The sequence below is a fragment of the Dicentrarchus labrax genome, unplaced genomic scaffold (assembly GCF_905237075.1).
Source record: "Dicentrarchus labrax unplaced genomic scaffold, dlabrax2021, whole genome shotgun sequence".
Lineage (NCBI taxonomy): Eukaryota > Metazoa > Chordata > Actinopteri > Moronidae > Dicentrarchus > Dicentrarchus labrax.
The window spans coordinates 13997456-14012440 of NW_026136715.1; the positions used below are offsets into that span (position 1 = coordinate 13997456).

General features: G+C 41.0%; 1 protein-coding gene across 1 annotated transcript; it reads right to left on the reverse strand.

Moving 5' to 3' along the window:
- Nucleotides 1-1284: 1284 nt before the first annotated feature.
- LOC127377936 (tetraspanin-2-like) lies at nt 1285-14985 on the reverse strand. The gene is made up of 8 exons (XM_051426275.1): nt 14767-14985; nt 7485-7587; nt 4884-4981; nt 4691-4765; nt 4527-4610; nt 4262-4318; nt 4033-4116; nt 1285-3945 (listed from the first exon to the last, which is right to left on the reverse strand). Exons 1-8 carry the CDS (start codon nt 14833-14835, stop codon nt 3880-3882), a joined length of 636 nt encoding a protein of 211 aa, XP_051282235.1. The 5' UTR covers nt 14836-14985; the 3' UTR covers nt 1285-3879.

The window sequence follows — 14985 nt, forward strand, 5'->3', positions numbered from 1 at the left end:
AAATTAAACACATTCAGTCATCTATTCTCAGGTCGGGCTGTTGGAAATGGCAACAGGTTGACTAAAGACAGTATAATACTTTTTCTGATGCAAGCTTAAAAGCTGATACCCTATTCCTCTACACATGCATCACAGGCATGGATACGTTTGTGGCAGCAAAAATGCTCATGCTGCAATGTTGGGGTAACTCTACACTGGGTAGTCCTGAAGCCTCTGCTGCATCGCATGCATAACTATCCTGTTAACTAAATATTCAGCTGTCCTTTAAGCTCAAGTGCAGAAAGAAGAAACTGACATGAAACTCATGCGACTAAACCTGGAAACCTACTTAATCACTGAGGATATCAAATACAATCGACTGCAAAGAAATATACAATAAATCACTTAATGATGTGATAAGTCAGTTTGAACGTGTTTCTAAAACGAATTGTCATAAATGACTACATGGGTCATTTTTATTCTTCACATGCTGCCTTTAAGCAATGCTTCAGTATTCTCACATCTCTAGCCAGTATTTCTCATATTGTACATTTATACACTAGCTAGTATAGTCATCACATTCCTTCGAAATGTATATCTACAACTACAGTGTACGCTGCTACATTTGTATATAAACTACATATATAACTGTGATAGATGTATGCAGAGGGGATTCACTTTTATTGTTACAATGGATTTAAAGAGTTCTTTTTCCCTAATGTCGACACTGCACATTCTGTGATAACTCACACCATTTTCACACGACATCTGATGAAAGTATCAGCCTGTATAAATTACATTTGGTGGGGTATAGAGGTTGTATTGCAGCACTGGAAAGGACTGGAACTGTGTGGACTTACTGGTATATTGTCAGGGCCTGAAACCATGCAGCAAGCTGAGTATGTGACTATGTCTGTGCATGTAATGGCGGATTCTGATGCTGATATCACAATTAAGAGATGTCTTTTATGATAAGAGATTTCACAAATTCATTAACATGGATAAAGCCATATAAGCTACTAATCAGAATCAGAGACATACAGTATATGCAAAAATATTAAATCTGGAACATATATCGATATAAAAAGACCTGTTTGTTTTTTTAATCAGTAACCCAGTAAACTACTTGGCAAAGGCTGTCGGAAGTGGCCATTTAGTATGCTGTCACATGACTGTATTTATTACTAATCTGTTCTTCTTGTGTCCGTTTTTGTGAAACATTACCCATCATAAGGAAATAATTAGAAACTGATAATATAGATAAAACATGAAAACATCTGTGATGAAATACGACACAGGAAACTGTTTAAAACTTTAAAAGCTTTATTAAACTTCAAACACCTACCTTCCTGAGAAGCCTGGAATGGTATTAAAATAAATTAACACACAGTCAACTACGAAAGGCTCGACTGTGTACACAGCGTCTTTTTACGTGTACAGTACTACGTCTCCAGATTTGCTCAAACAAATATAACAGCACAGCAACAGCTTTGTGTACTGAGTTACACTACACTGTCCCTAGTTCATCCTTTTTTAACTCAGCAGAGCCTCTGAAGTGACAGTCTGACTCTGTTGTGTCACCTCACTCCTCAGAGTAAACACTGCCTACTGGCATCTCAACAGCCTGAAGTGGTAAGTAAGCTTTTGTTGTCTCCTCACTTGTGTCTCATTACACTGAAATGTAAAATGAAAGAAAAAAAACTGAAAGCAGGGCTAAATGGCTTGATCATTTGGACATAACAAACAGAAAAATCATTATATTAAGTCCTCAGAACAGATTTTTTTAGTACCAAGAAGCTTTTGAAATAGTTGGCAAAAAAACTGTTGCCTTCCCTACTTCAGCTCTCTTGGCAGAGACGACACAAGCTGCAAGTGCAACACTTTAAAACACAACAAGACAATAATGGCAAGTCGAGCCATATGTGCTACTCGTCGAATGTGTGTGACAATTAATTGCAGTCCAACTCTACAAACATATGTACAGTTTTGCTACGATCTTCTGCTACGTTCAGACAGCCTGTTGTTCAAAAATAGCTTGTTATCAAAGAAAGGCACGTTAAGAAGCTGCTTTACTGGTGTGGATTTGCTTTGACTATTGCAAACATTGTCAAGACTACGACACTGTACAACTACTACAAGCCTCTGTCTACACACAGCATGTTATATAGTAACACATCAGCCACAAATCATGTACAACTAGAAGAAAACTCACACATATTTACATACTGGAGTCCTGACACCTAAACACTACAGGATGAACAGTGGCCTGATTTAACCTGAATAAAGGGAAGTGATTTGATGGTGGGCATATCTTCTCAATCCTCTTATCTGCTGAGGCTGATGAGGTGAGGGGGATACAGGGGCTGGTTCTCAGTTTTGGTTTTGTTGTGGGTGGTGTACTTTTAAGGCACAGAGGGGAAACAAGATGGAAACGGGATGAGGTCAAAGGCCTGGCTTTCTCCTAGCCTATTCTCGATGACTGGCTGGTGTATGTTTAGCCTGTAAACATCTCCACATGATCTTCTTGACATGCCGTCAACAGAGACTCAAGGGTACTGTTACGTAAGAGAGCATAAATGAACAAGGAAAGGTTATAAAGTGGTATTTATATCACCTGGTCACTTAAACAGAAGAGGAACTTTTACTTTCTGACAAACTTTTTTTTTGCAGTGCCATACCAGTATGTTTTAGCTCCCTAACTACAAAGCATGTATACTCAACATTTTTGCTGACCATTGTCAAATGCAGGCTGTACAGTTGTAGATTTTTGGATGTGTTTATCCAGCAGCTCCAAGAAGCGTTTCTATTCAAATCTGTTCAGTAGAAAACTCTTCTTTTTATTTCTTACACATCAGCAAAAGTATGACTAAAGATAAAAACGTGCAAACCACTGGTATAGTTGCTTACAGGAATAGTTAGACATTTTGGGAAACATATCTTTTTCCTGATAAGAATTAGATGAGAATATTGATACCACTCTCAAGCACCCAGCTGTTTCCTGTGAACAGAACTAGGCTAGCTGTTTCCCCTGTTTCCAATCTCTGTCATATTTACCGTACAGACATGAGAGTGCTGTCAATCGTCTCATCTGACTCTCTGCAAGACAGTTAATAAGCATATTCCCCAAACTGATGAATTAGTCCTTAAAGATAACTGCAGACTATTTTCGTAGAGAGCAATCTTTGTTGATTGTACAGTTTATACTATATGTGTATATGAGCAAGAGCGCTCAGGCTGCATGATTCTCGAAATATTCACTGGCCATTCCCTCTCTTGACATCCCACTCTCATTCCACCAATCAGGATCCCCTATGAGTTTCCAGACAACCTTTCCTATGGCTGTGGTCTCACGTAACACAACATTGCTGTGCTTGTGTGTCTGTGCACATTTGTGTGTGTGTGCACAGATAAGCAAACTCAGCTGCTTTCACCTCAGATTGCTCTCTCGGGCTACAGTTTCCCACAGCCAAGGGGTCAGTGTCAAGGCTGTGTGAAAAAGCATTGACACTTCTGCGAGAGTATGCAGGTTAAAATTTGTAGTGGTAGCCAAAAGGCCAGGAGGAAAAAAACAACAACTATTTGACAGATTGTCAGGTCAACATCAGAAATCATACTGTTCCTGCTGGATATGTGAATGGTTTAAGTTTTATGAGAATGTTATGAAAGCTAGAGTTTGCTACTTTGCTTGTGACCGCAAATAAATATATAAAAATTCTGAGAAAATAGTGGAAGATCAGGCCAGGAGAGCTGGGTCGAGCACCATAGTTTAAAGGAACTTTTCGAACACAGTTTATTTCCTGGGTCCCTGGATGAATGGTGGGCAGACATTTGATCTGAAGGCTATACAGTCTTTTGGGGCTGGGTACAGGAGCGGTGAGGGGTAGAGGACAAGGGTCCAGCTTAGATGACTTCTCTGCTGTTGCGAATGGCACAGCAGAGCACCATACTGAAGATCATCCCAATGATCTGTTGAGAGGAAAAAAGATTTTTAATAAAATAATCCTCTCTCACAAAAAAGTGTGTATTTTCAACTCTTCTCAGATCTTGACTCACCATGACTCCAGCAATGCCGATGCCAACGTACCCAATGATGTAGAGTTTACCATTGAAGAAGTCCTTGATGCCTGTCTCACAGTCCTGCAGACCCAAGATAAGAGGAGTCAAGAAGCATCAAGTTGTAGTGAACCATGATGATTTGTGTGGCAACATGACTCATTCATTAGACAACAAAGGAGCAGAATTTAATTTCCGCCCTGAGTCTGGAGCTGGTGACAGATCTTACCTTGGTATCAGGTTTGGGATCAGGACAGGGGCTTGCTATGGTTCCACAACAGTTCAGCTGAAAGTGGGAAGAAAAACATGATATGATGGAAACATAAAACAAATAGCTTTAATATGCAAATTCTTCTACATTAGGAACATGAAATATTTTGCTTTCAGGACAGGTGATGATAGACAGGAAAGATAGAGAGAGGTTGGACGACATGCCTACAGCCTACATGGGGCGTGCGTTTTACCAAGTGAGCTACATTTAAGTTTTTACTTACTACTTTCTGGTATGAGATGATCAATGTGCCGTTGTTGTTTTCATTGTAGGTTGTTGTGTAGAAGTTCTGAACGTCTTCGATAATCTGCGTGAGAGAAGACAAGTGAGTCATCACACTCATTGCACTCTCATTGCACAAATCAAGCTGTAAAACAACAAATGTACCTTGTCTTTGTTTATGAATCCAAAGACCCCTGCTGCCACCTCAGCGCCAAAGATGATCAACAGACAGGCAAAGAACTGCAAAAAAATCCACAAATGACAATGAATGTACGGTTCTTGTAAATAGGATACAGGTGAAATATATGTCTATATATGTAAATGTTTTACTTTTGTGTTTGTATGCATTTATACTCACTGAACCCAGCAGGCATTGAGATTCCCGAACAGCTCCACAGCAGCCAAAGAAACCAACCAACATCACCAGACTGCCAGCTCCTATCAGGATATACACACCTGGAGGAACAGGGAAGAAGAAAGTTATCACTTACATGCAGGAATGGTAAAAAACAAAAAGGCAGGTAAATTAGACCTTTAGTCAAACAACCATCTGGATACCCTTTACTGTGATATATTCTAGTAATCAAAATAATGAAGATAAATCAACCAAAAAAGGTGCAAAAAATGTGCATTCACCGTGCTTATGTGGTTTGATTCCCCACTACATCTCTATTACAGTAACATGCTCAACTTCCCCCAGCTAGTTCATCTGGCAATTTTAATTTACAGCAGGGGGCAGCATAGAGCTTGGAATGTAAGTTGAAACAGTCACACACTAGGTTGCCAAACAGAGCTCAGACAGTGGCATTAACATTTCAGACTGTACTATTTCTGTGGTCAGCTGAGCAAATGGCAGCAAAGCGATCAGTGCTTCGTCAGATCCCTTTTCTAAGGGGTGGTCCCGCTTTTATTGTGCCTTTAATAGTGTCCTTGTATGAGATGGCTTGTAAAAAGCCTTCTTAGCAAGAGCTTGATTCGGGGGGGGGGCTCTGAGTGGGATGCTTAATTTCCTCTTAGATCCTGTGATCTCACATTAACCCTCTCATTAGGAAGGAATTCAACAACAGATTGGTTCCACCAGTGCACATGTACAGGTGGGGTCTGTTGCTACGCGACACCTCTGCAGAGAATGGGGTAAGAGAGGATGTATTAGCCCCCAGGTGATGTGGGCTCAGGGGGGGAACGAGAGAGGAAGTTCATAGGATCCCCGTGTTTCAACAAAAAGACTTGATGTGATACAATAATTGAGTTGGGTGTGTCCTTTCTTTTGTTTAATTGGCAGCTTAAGGAGTCAAAGGATCAGTTAGCATGCTGATCAGCTTTGAACTGCTGAGAAGTGATACCGCTGCGATTATTAAGTAAAACAGGCGCTGATTCTGTAATTGATTTCAGGTAGAACACTATGCTGGTTTTTCCTTTAGCACTTTAGTCTGAAGTTATTTTTATTTTCTAATAATACTTCATTTCAGCGTACGAAGAAAAGAGATGTTTTGTGTGGGCTTGATGCCATGGGAACGAGGCATAGCAACTGTTGAGCGCTCTCAGCTGTGTCTGTGGGGACATTGCTCTCACTGTCAAAGCCATGTGTAGCGTTATACTCCCAGAGGACCTGACCAAAGCCACCAGTCCTCAGTCAAACCACATGGACATCTGACACACAGACACTCATACACACACAAACAGAGGCAGAAGATATGAAATACCTTTACGGTATTATAGGCTTTTGTAAGAAAATAGCGCCTTGCAACATTTGTCTACTATTACACAACCGTATACGTCCTAAACAGGCTTCAGATAAGCAAATAAAGTAGCAATCAGAAGGAGAATAGTTTAGTCTGGAGATTGTTAAATAACTGACATTATCATAAGTGCCACACTGATTGTTGTGGGCAGAGAGTAGCAGAAGGTTAGTCTTAAATGGGACAGCTAAACACCTCTCTCCTCCTCTTTCCCATTCATTTCACGTCCCATTTTGTTTTTCCTTCAAATCTTGGATCCCCATCTGTTTCTATGATTGTCCTCTCCCATATGCCTATTTTACGGTCCCCACACTCAGTGTTCTCTCCCGTTCTATCTGGACTGGGGGCGACTTACTAATAGGTGGTGAGCGGCTGCTGGTTTCCCTTGTGCATGTATGCTCTATGTACAGCAGCATTTCCTGTTATTCATACTCATCTCCGGTGTGAACGAAGCACACATGCTTAATAAAAAAAAAAAAAGACGTTTCTCTGTGTGTGGCAAACTTGGTATTGGGACATCCATCAAATTATGACACTCACACACTCACACATTCACACCCAGAGAAAGAATGACTTGCATTAAAGCACTTTTTTTCCCATTTCTGCAAATGTGTGGGCTTTTATATGTGTTTGTGGAGTGTGTATTTGTGTGTGTCTGTGCCTGGAGGGAAGCCTGTGGTAGGCATCCACTCTAACATAGAGACAGACATTTATTTACAAGCAATGGGGGTTGTACTGAAACATGCAGATTAACAATTTTAAAGCTCCTCTCCAGACAGAGAATGGCAGGGATGAGAGTAATATGACTTTTTCATATGTATGTGGTACTAATGTGCGCAGCGAATATTATATTACATTACTAGATTATCATAATAGGCGATACATTCTATAGACTACTGAGGAATGTCAGAATTTGCAAAATGTATTATTTGATTTGAAAAGACACAATGGTGTCACTAGAACAATAAGGATAATGTGCATACATTTGCATTTATTATGAGTCAGCATATAAATCTAAGTGCTGAAATAGCTGAACTTTCCTTGACCCTCTTAGAGGGACACAAACGTGCAAACATTTCTTGCAACCACAACAGCACCTACCTGCGGGGAATCGTTCAATATATGTATTGAATCAATGGTCATGTGTTGAGTGTGATACAGCGTATTGTTGCACACCTACGTGGCTGTGGAAATTAGCCGAGGCGTGCTGCAGTACTCACCAATGAAGAACGTGTCTGGCGCCTTATCACCATTGAGCAGAGAGACAGTTTCTGGGTCAAAGCGCAGCCACAGTCCGACTGCCAGAACAAAGGATCCCATCAACTGCAGAGAGAGAGAGGACATGAAGACTTGTAATTAGCTTTAGCTACGTATGACTAGTTATTTCAGAAGAAACAACCAAGGATCAAGGAAATGTATCTATCATTGTACAACACAAGGTTGAAACAAAATTTAAGTGAGTTCCTTCATGCTACACATAGAAAAAAATAATGAAAGAAAAATTAATCAACACACAGTTTTTTTTTATACACTATACACTATTATACAATAGTGCATCTTTAGGGCCTGAGCAGCAACCGCTGCAAGGACCCTATTGAAATTCAAGGAATTATTTTTCTTCCAAAAGGATTTTTATAAAATTTAACGGTACAGCCCCCAATATACCCACAACCGACATGTAAAAAAATTGGTTCACACGTGTATCCAGACTATCAAAAAAGTTGGACCTATTGCCCCAAACCCAACAGGAAGTCGGCCATTTTGGATTTAGTAGCCATTTTTGGCGATTTGGACATGTTGTACTTCAACAAACTCTTCCCAGTGAATTTATCAGATTGTCTTTAGATTTGCTCGGTGCAATCAGAAGACCATGATGATGAAAAATGATCAAACATTTTTTGTCCGTGGCTATCGCTGTGAAACAGGAAGATGTCATAACGTCATTATACTTGCACCAAACTTCCCATGTGTGATAAGAGTCCTGCCCTGATCTAGGTGCCAATATTCAGTCACAGTTATAACGCCCCCTACTGGAAACAGGAAGTAAGGCGTGTGTGGCAATCATGATCTGATTCACAGTAAATTCTCACAGTTTGGTTTACACATGACATGCATGAGACGACTGCAGCAATCCCTGACGCACCCTGACCCGATCATCGCTGCTTGCAGCTTTAATTTTAATTTGTGTCTGGGGGAATGTAAAAGAGCAGCAACAAGATAGTGACGATAATATGGTTTTAATCCACCCATAAAAAGAAACTGACTGTATTTGAGAACCAAGCATCACTGTTGCAAACACAGAGTCGGTCTCCTCTCATCGGAACACGGTCTACCCATCGGGTGCTTGATCTGGGATGCTGAAAAATTTCAGGAAAAAATGCACAGAAAACTCTACCAAATAAAGGACCTCTGTAGACAAGTGGTCCACAGTCATGCTCTGTCGACACTCATATGTAGGCTTTAATTGTAACCGAACCCTAATAAAAAACAACTGTATTCCCTGACTCCCTCATGCTCCTTTCACCCCCTCTGGTTATAGATATAATAATCATTAAATGTCATATGGTTACAGACGATCATTATTTTGAAATATACAGTCAATGGCTATAAAGTAGAAAATCAATTATTTTTTGTTTCGTATATTTATAATGAAACATGGTTTTCTTATCATTTATATCCTGGTTTTTAGATCTGACAACATTGGTTTGAGTATTCATCCCAAACACAATGCTCTTTTCATCTAAAGCACAACAGTGGAAGTGCGTGTTTTTCAGGCCTTCAGGGGGCTTGTTCTTTTGGTCTCCCTAAATGTGATTTTCCACATAAATAAAGAAAATGTTGCTGTGGAGTTTCCACTCTGGCCCTCCACCCTTTGCACTTATGCAACAGAAGTATTATTTAGTAGTTAGTTTGGCTGATGTCAAAACAATATATATATATAATATCTGTTTGCATCATGGGTGAATCATCTAAGTGTTCTAAACTAATAGATCCCAGCAGAATTTAACTTACGTAACTTTGAAACACCCCGTGATTTCTGGCTTCTCAGTAGGGAGAAAATGACCCGCTTGGCTGTGGGCAGCAGTGTGGCACCTTGAGCTTTAACAGGCTCTCCTGTTTGTTTGGAAATGTGGTTACATGTTGCTCATATTTTCCTTCATCTAAACCACCATCAGTATACATCGACTGAAATCGTACCGCCGGCATTACTCCTCGTCTGCTTTGGGGTGAACTGACTACAGCGAAAAACTTTTATTCTCTACATGATCAGAAGACCTTTTTTTCCCCCTGAGATCTGAGATGCTCTCAAGGCCAGAGACTGTGGTGGGTGATCAGCTGACAGATCAATACGGAGAGGTTTTAATGATTCCTGAGCCAGTGCCCCCTGAGGATAATCCAGTCTAAAAACCATCTGAGCAGTGTGTATGTGCACAGAGAAATAAAATGATTTGTCTAAATGGAGAGTAATTTGGAGTGCTCGTCACATGGTCTCTCTGTGTCCTAGATCTCAGAATGTAGGTAGACCAGTGTTTGTGCGACTGTTTGTTTCTATGTCCTCAAGCTCTGTTAAGTGAGAGAGAAACAAACCCTGTTGCCAAGTTCAAGCGAAAACAAATCTGTAACAGATCTCTACCTTAATTTTACTCGGTGACTTCCTGTTTACCAAATCTCCTCTGTCTTTGTCTGGTTCTGCAAATTCTCTGGTTTCACCTCTTTCATCCTCCTGTATCTCATCCTCGCCCTCACTGTCTACACTCCTCTCTTCCTCCACTCCAGGTCCACAGGTTATATTTTATGGTGTTGGTCTGAAGTATAGCCAGCAGCTCAGTTATAAAGCATCAGAATAGGACAGGTGTTGGGAAGCCGGCTTCCTCCCAAACTGAGGATTTAGTGTCATGCGTGGTGATGTATGGGACAGCTGAACTCTTGGGGTTTTAGGATTAGCAGGTCCAAAGTGATAAAGCACACTGAAGTGAAGGCTGTAGATGTGTAGACTTACTGACCCAAGCTGGATTAGTGTGGAGAGGGGCTCTGGATCTATTTAACACTGGTATTTGTCGGAACACCTGATGGTGCTGATGGTGTTGTTGGAGGTGTGAGGTGAGGACTGCTGCCCACTGAATCATGTGGATATACACACAGAGCTAAGAGCTGGTATTGTCCCAAGCTAGATTGTGTCAATGCTATATGGAGGCGCAGGTGCTTGTTTCACAAAAGAACCTAGAGCTCAGCCAAACCTCATTACTATTACGGCTACATTTGAAAGCCTTTTCCAAACCAGATACATAGATGGATACCGCACTGAAAGGAATTTAGAGCAGGGGGGGTTCATCTAACATTGCAGTCAGTAGCTGATGTGCTAAGTACAATCTCAACCCTGGCACTCATGAGCCTGACTATCCCAAAGGTCCCATTAACCTCACTACTTACATACCTCCCTGCTTTACCCCCCACCACTTTGTCTGCCATCATTACCCCATCTGACACCAGACACACCCCTCCCTTTACCCAACGCCACTACCTCCCCAATCTACGCCACTACCTCCCCAATCTACACCCCCCCCAGTCCCTTGATTTATCTCCACGAATCCCCCTCCTCTACTCCACCTCATCCCGCCCGCTCCCTCCCAACCTCACCCAAAGCCAAAGGACAAAGACCCACTGTCTCCCTGTGACTATACGCTTTGGCACACAATAGGGGGAAGCAGACAGACACAATGAAAGAGGAATTGAAAGAAAAGGAAAAGAGAGAACAAGTGCTTAGAGGACCCATCATCTTTTTTTCTTCAGACTATAGAAGCATTTTATTGAGATAAAAGTGAGAATAGCAGAGTTCCCCTGTGTCCTCTTTCTTTCCTAACATCTCAGATGATAGTTTGTATGTCTGGAAATTTCTAGACAGGGATGGAAAGCTCTCTGTCGAAGCTTTATTGAGGTTCTTTTACAGTGTAAGGCTTACTTTTTTAACAGTGTAGTTAAATTGTGTTTTTGTGAGGGGAATTTCCATGAGAACAGGGGCTGAACCGACACAGGGCTGTGGTCTGTGGCATTATCCACTTTTTATGTTAGACCTTATTTTAAAGGGAAAAAAATGACTTAATTTTAAATTAAAACAAAAGTAATATATGAAAACAAAAGAACTGTAAATTACTTCTCCAGCAGTAATTGGTGAGGGATTTGAGCTTGTCAGAAATAGTCTTTTGCCTGGCATTTGTTTGGGAAAACCGATGTAAGCGCACATTAAAAATGATGGACAGAAGGAAAGTGTAAATAGGAGTGAGATAATTATGGGTGGAGTAAATCCCATTGTACAATGCCACATAGGGCGAGGGTGGGGGAGCGTAGCGGCACACACAGACCTCAACAACACAGATGAGCGTGTTTGTAGGGCTTGAGCAATATTTAGTGTCAATATTGATTTTTGAAGTGCATGTTACCAGGAATCTTCAAAAATTATGAAATTAGTTTTGCCAACACTTTCAAAGCCATACAGCCCCTCATATGGAATTATTCAAGATAACAATAACAGATAAAAACAGTGTTTATATGATATAATCTCCTACCCTCACTATAAACACAAAAAAACATGATTTCATTTTGAACCAATTTTACCTAAATGTAAAAAAAACACAACAGTGCAGCAATTTCAGCATAAAAAAAATAAATAATAAAATATATGGACAAGATGCTGGCCATGCAATTCCTTTATTAGAAAAAACAACTATGTTTCATTTGGACAACAGAATTGAATGTTTTGTGATGTCAAAAGCTTTTGGCCCTGCCATTACGTTTTCTAACCAAGACATGTAACATATATAAAATTGCCATCTTGTTCAAACCGGTGAATGTTTGTGATTGAAATCTTCGTATTTTATGACTGAAGTGATATTTATAGAAATTATTGCATGGAAATGTGCCAGTAGTTTGTAAATATGCATGTAGTTTTTTCACTTGTTTTGTTCTCCCTCTTTATTCTGCACCTTTTCTCTCCTGTGCTCTTTAAGTTTTAGTGAGGATAACCCAATTAAGTGGAATCATTTGTAAATCATCACTTACACTATAGTTGAAAGGTATAGTTATATTAGTACAATCTTTTTTTTTTACCATTTAATGGCAACTATAGTGCAGGATGCCATATCATGCTCCTAAAGAAGGGATTTAAACTAGCAAAAAAAGAAATACACGTGGCATTTATTGTTAGTTTGATAGCAAATGGAGAAAAAACACTGGTTTTCAAGACAAAAAGCTTTAAAAATGGACGAAGACATTGTTTTCTATTGGACATGCACTACTAACTAACTAACTATTAAGGTAATTATTTTTCATGTGTTATATCAGATGTTTTTGATGATAAGGAAGTAGACTGGAGGAATAGCTGTGGGAAAGACGCTCTGGGTCACTATGAAGCAATGTTTGCCCCACACTGTTTACCTTACAGGCTTAATTTTTGACTAAATACGGCAGTCAGTGAAGTATAGCACACAAGCACAGGCCAGACAAGCCAGCAAGGTATTGAAGCTCTGTTGCAAGCTGTTGCATTTGCAGCTATCAATGTAATATATACAAAAGCTTGGCCTGCATTATATTAATGACAGTTTAGTAATGGAGCCCTTCAAGAATCTCACTACATCACGATGCTGTGACATGAAGTCAGAGAGGTTTATAAACACAGAGCCACTTTGTAAGTATTGATTGATGACCATGTTTGTCAGATGAGGACGGTTATGAACTAAGTGTATATGACACTTTTCATCATTCAGGTACAAAAAAAAAGAAAAAGGTGTTTAAAGTGTATGAGTGTCAGTATGTCTCACATGTGTTGACTACATTCACAACCTGTCCAACAGAAGAGCGTGTCTCTGCTCTACTGTCCACTCGGATTTTGAAGGGAAAACTATCTGCCCCTCCTCCACCCACTTTCATCACACACACTCATCATCTCTCACTCTACCATCAACAGGGGGCTGATTATGAACTGTTCATTTGTAGCAGTGCAGGAAATTTGCATAACATGCATGCTTTGAGTCACCAAAAAGTGGAGGAGCGTTTGTTTAGGCGTTTCTGGTTCAGTATGACTTGTAACGCGCACAGACAGCACAGATTCACAGAATAACCCGTTATCCTCATACTGATCTATTTCCTATCTTTATCTGGGTCAAGTTCAGGCCAACTGTCCCTCTATTACCATGTGAGCGCGCACACGCACATGAATATCCCTCTCAATCTCCCAATGACCCTTTTCTCTCCTGTCACATTTGCTGTCTTCATTTCTCTATTTTCCTCTCTCTCCACCTGTCTGTCACCTCTCTCATCTTCACCCCTCTCTCTCTCTCTCTCTCTCTCTCTCTCTCTCTCTTCATGTGTCCACACTCAGTTGTATTCAAAATGAGATTTCAGCTACAGCCACACCCATCCTGGATGTGGGGAAGTGGAGATAGAACAACTTAATGGTGGGACCGGTGGGGCCACCTTGTTTAGGGCTCCAGCAGGCTCTGCTGTTTAGCCAGGCAGGAGCAGCAGACTGAAGTTATGCTATTGTCCCGCTGTCACAATGGATCCATTCACGCTGCACTCAGCGCCTGATCCACTCCACAGATGCTTGTTGGAAAATCTCTCTCTCTCTCTCTCTCTCTCTCTCTCTCAACTCACACAAAGGAACGTCCCCTTTGAGGAGTGAGAATGGTGGCACACATAAGCCAAAGTTTGCTTATACACACACACACACAAAAAAAAAAAAAAAAATGATCCACCAACTTCTTGCAGACTTGAAATTAGTGTGTTCATTTATAACATGCATTGTGAATGGAATTTAACAAGGATTGTTTGCAAAGCATGTGTGCAGGACACATACACACACAGACATACACAGACATACACACACCTTTCACATCCACCTGAAAGTTTGTCTTGGGTAAAGTGACTCTCTTGTGTCTCCTTCTGAGTGCCCAAGTGCTGCTTTTTAAAAATGTATAAGTGGAGGCAGTTGGGGCACCAGGGTGGGTGTAACTTCACTTTATCAATCAGCTCTGCGCCGTTTGTTAATGAAGCTGTGGCGCACGGAGCCAACTGCTGAGTTTGTTTTCCATGTTGTCTTTCAATCTCTCTCTCTCTCTCCCTCGCTCTCTGTCTTTTCATTCAGTCCTTCCTTTCAAAAACAGGCTTCCCCGGGAAAAAGGGGGCGGGTTTTTCCTCTGTGGAAAATCTGATTTGAGCCCGATGAGCCAAAAACTAAAAAGCCTCTCTGACTGTCACCCTTTCCGCGCCACGCACAGAGTAAACCCCACGCCGGACGGCAACTAAATAAAGCACACAAGAGATCCGACAAGAGGATGAATGCAAGAACCGTAAACAATCTCAGCATCATTACTAAAAATAACACGTGGGTTGTGAAAGTCGGCTGTGTGGAGTGAGTAGTCCGCTCCGCTGCACTTGCTACGCGTTCATTTACGCTCAACTTCGCATCCCATCGCCACACAAGCACAACGCCGAGCATGCACTTACCCAGAATATAAAGTTGAACACGAACAAAAGGTATTTCACGCATTTCATTCCTCCTTCCACCTTCCCCATCTCGGCTGGATGTCTTCGTGTTTTGCTTTTATCCCCGCAAAATGCTCTGACGGTTGTATTGGACCCGCACACTGTGACAATAACGGTCTGTCCCGGTCACAACACTTGAGCATCAGGAAGCGCCGTCTCTCTCTCTCTCTCTCTCTCTCT

What these genes read in the sequence shown, in the direction of transcription:
- LOC127377936 (XM_051426275.1), bottom strand. Translation starts at nt 14,835, where the DNA reads ATGGGGAAGGTGGAAGGAGGAATGAAATGCGTGAAATACCTTTTGTTC. An exon ending in GCCAGACACGTTCTTCATTG is followed by an intron (nt 4,982 to 7,484) that starts GTGAGTACTGCA and finishes CTGTTCCTCCAG; the next exon opens with GTGTGTATATCCTGATAGGA. An exon ending in GATTCATAAACAAAGACAAG is followed by an intron (nt 4,611 to 4,690) that starts GTACATTTGTTG and finishes TCTCTCACGCAG; the next exon opens with ATTATCGAAGACGTTCAGAA.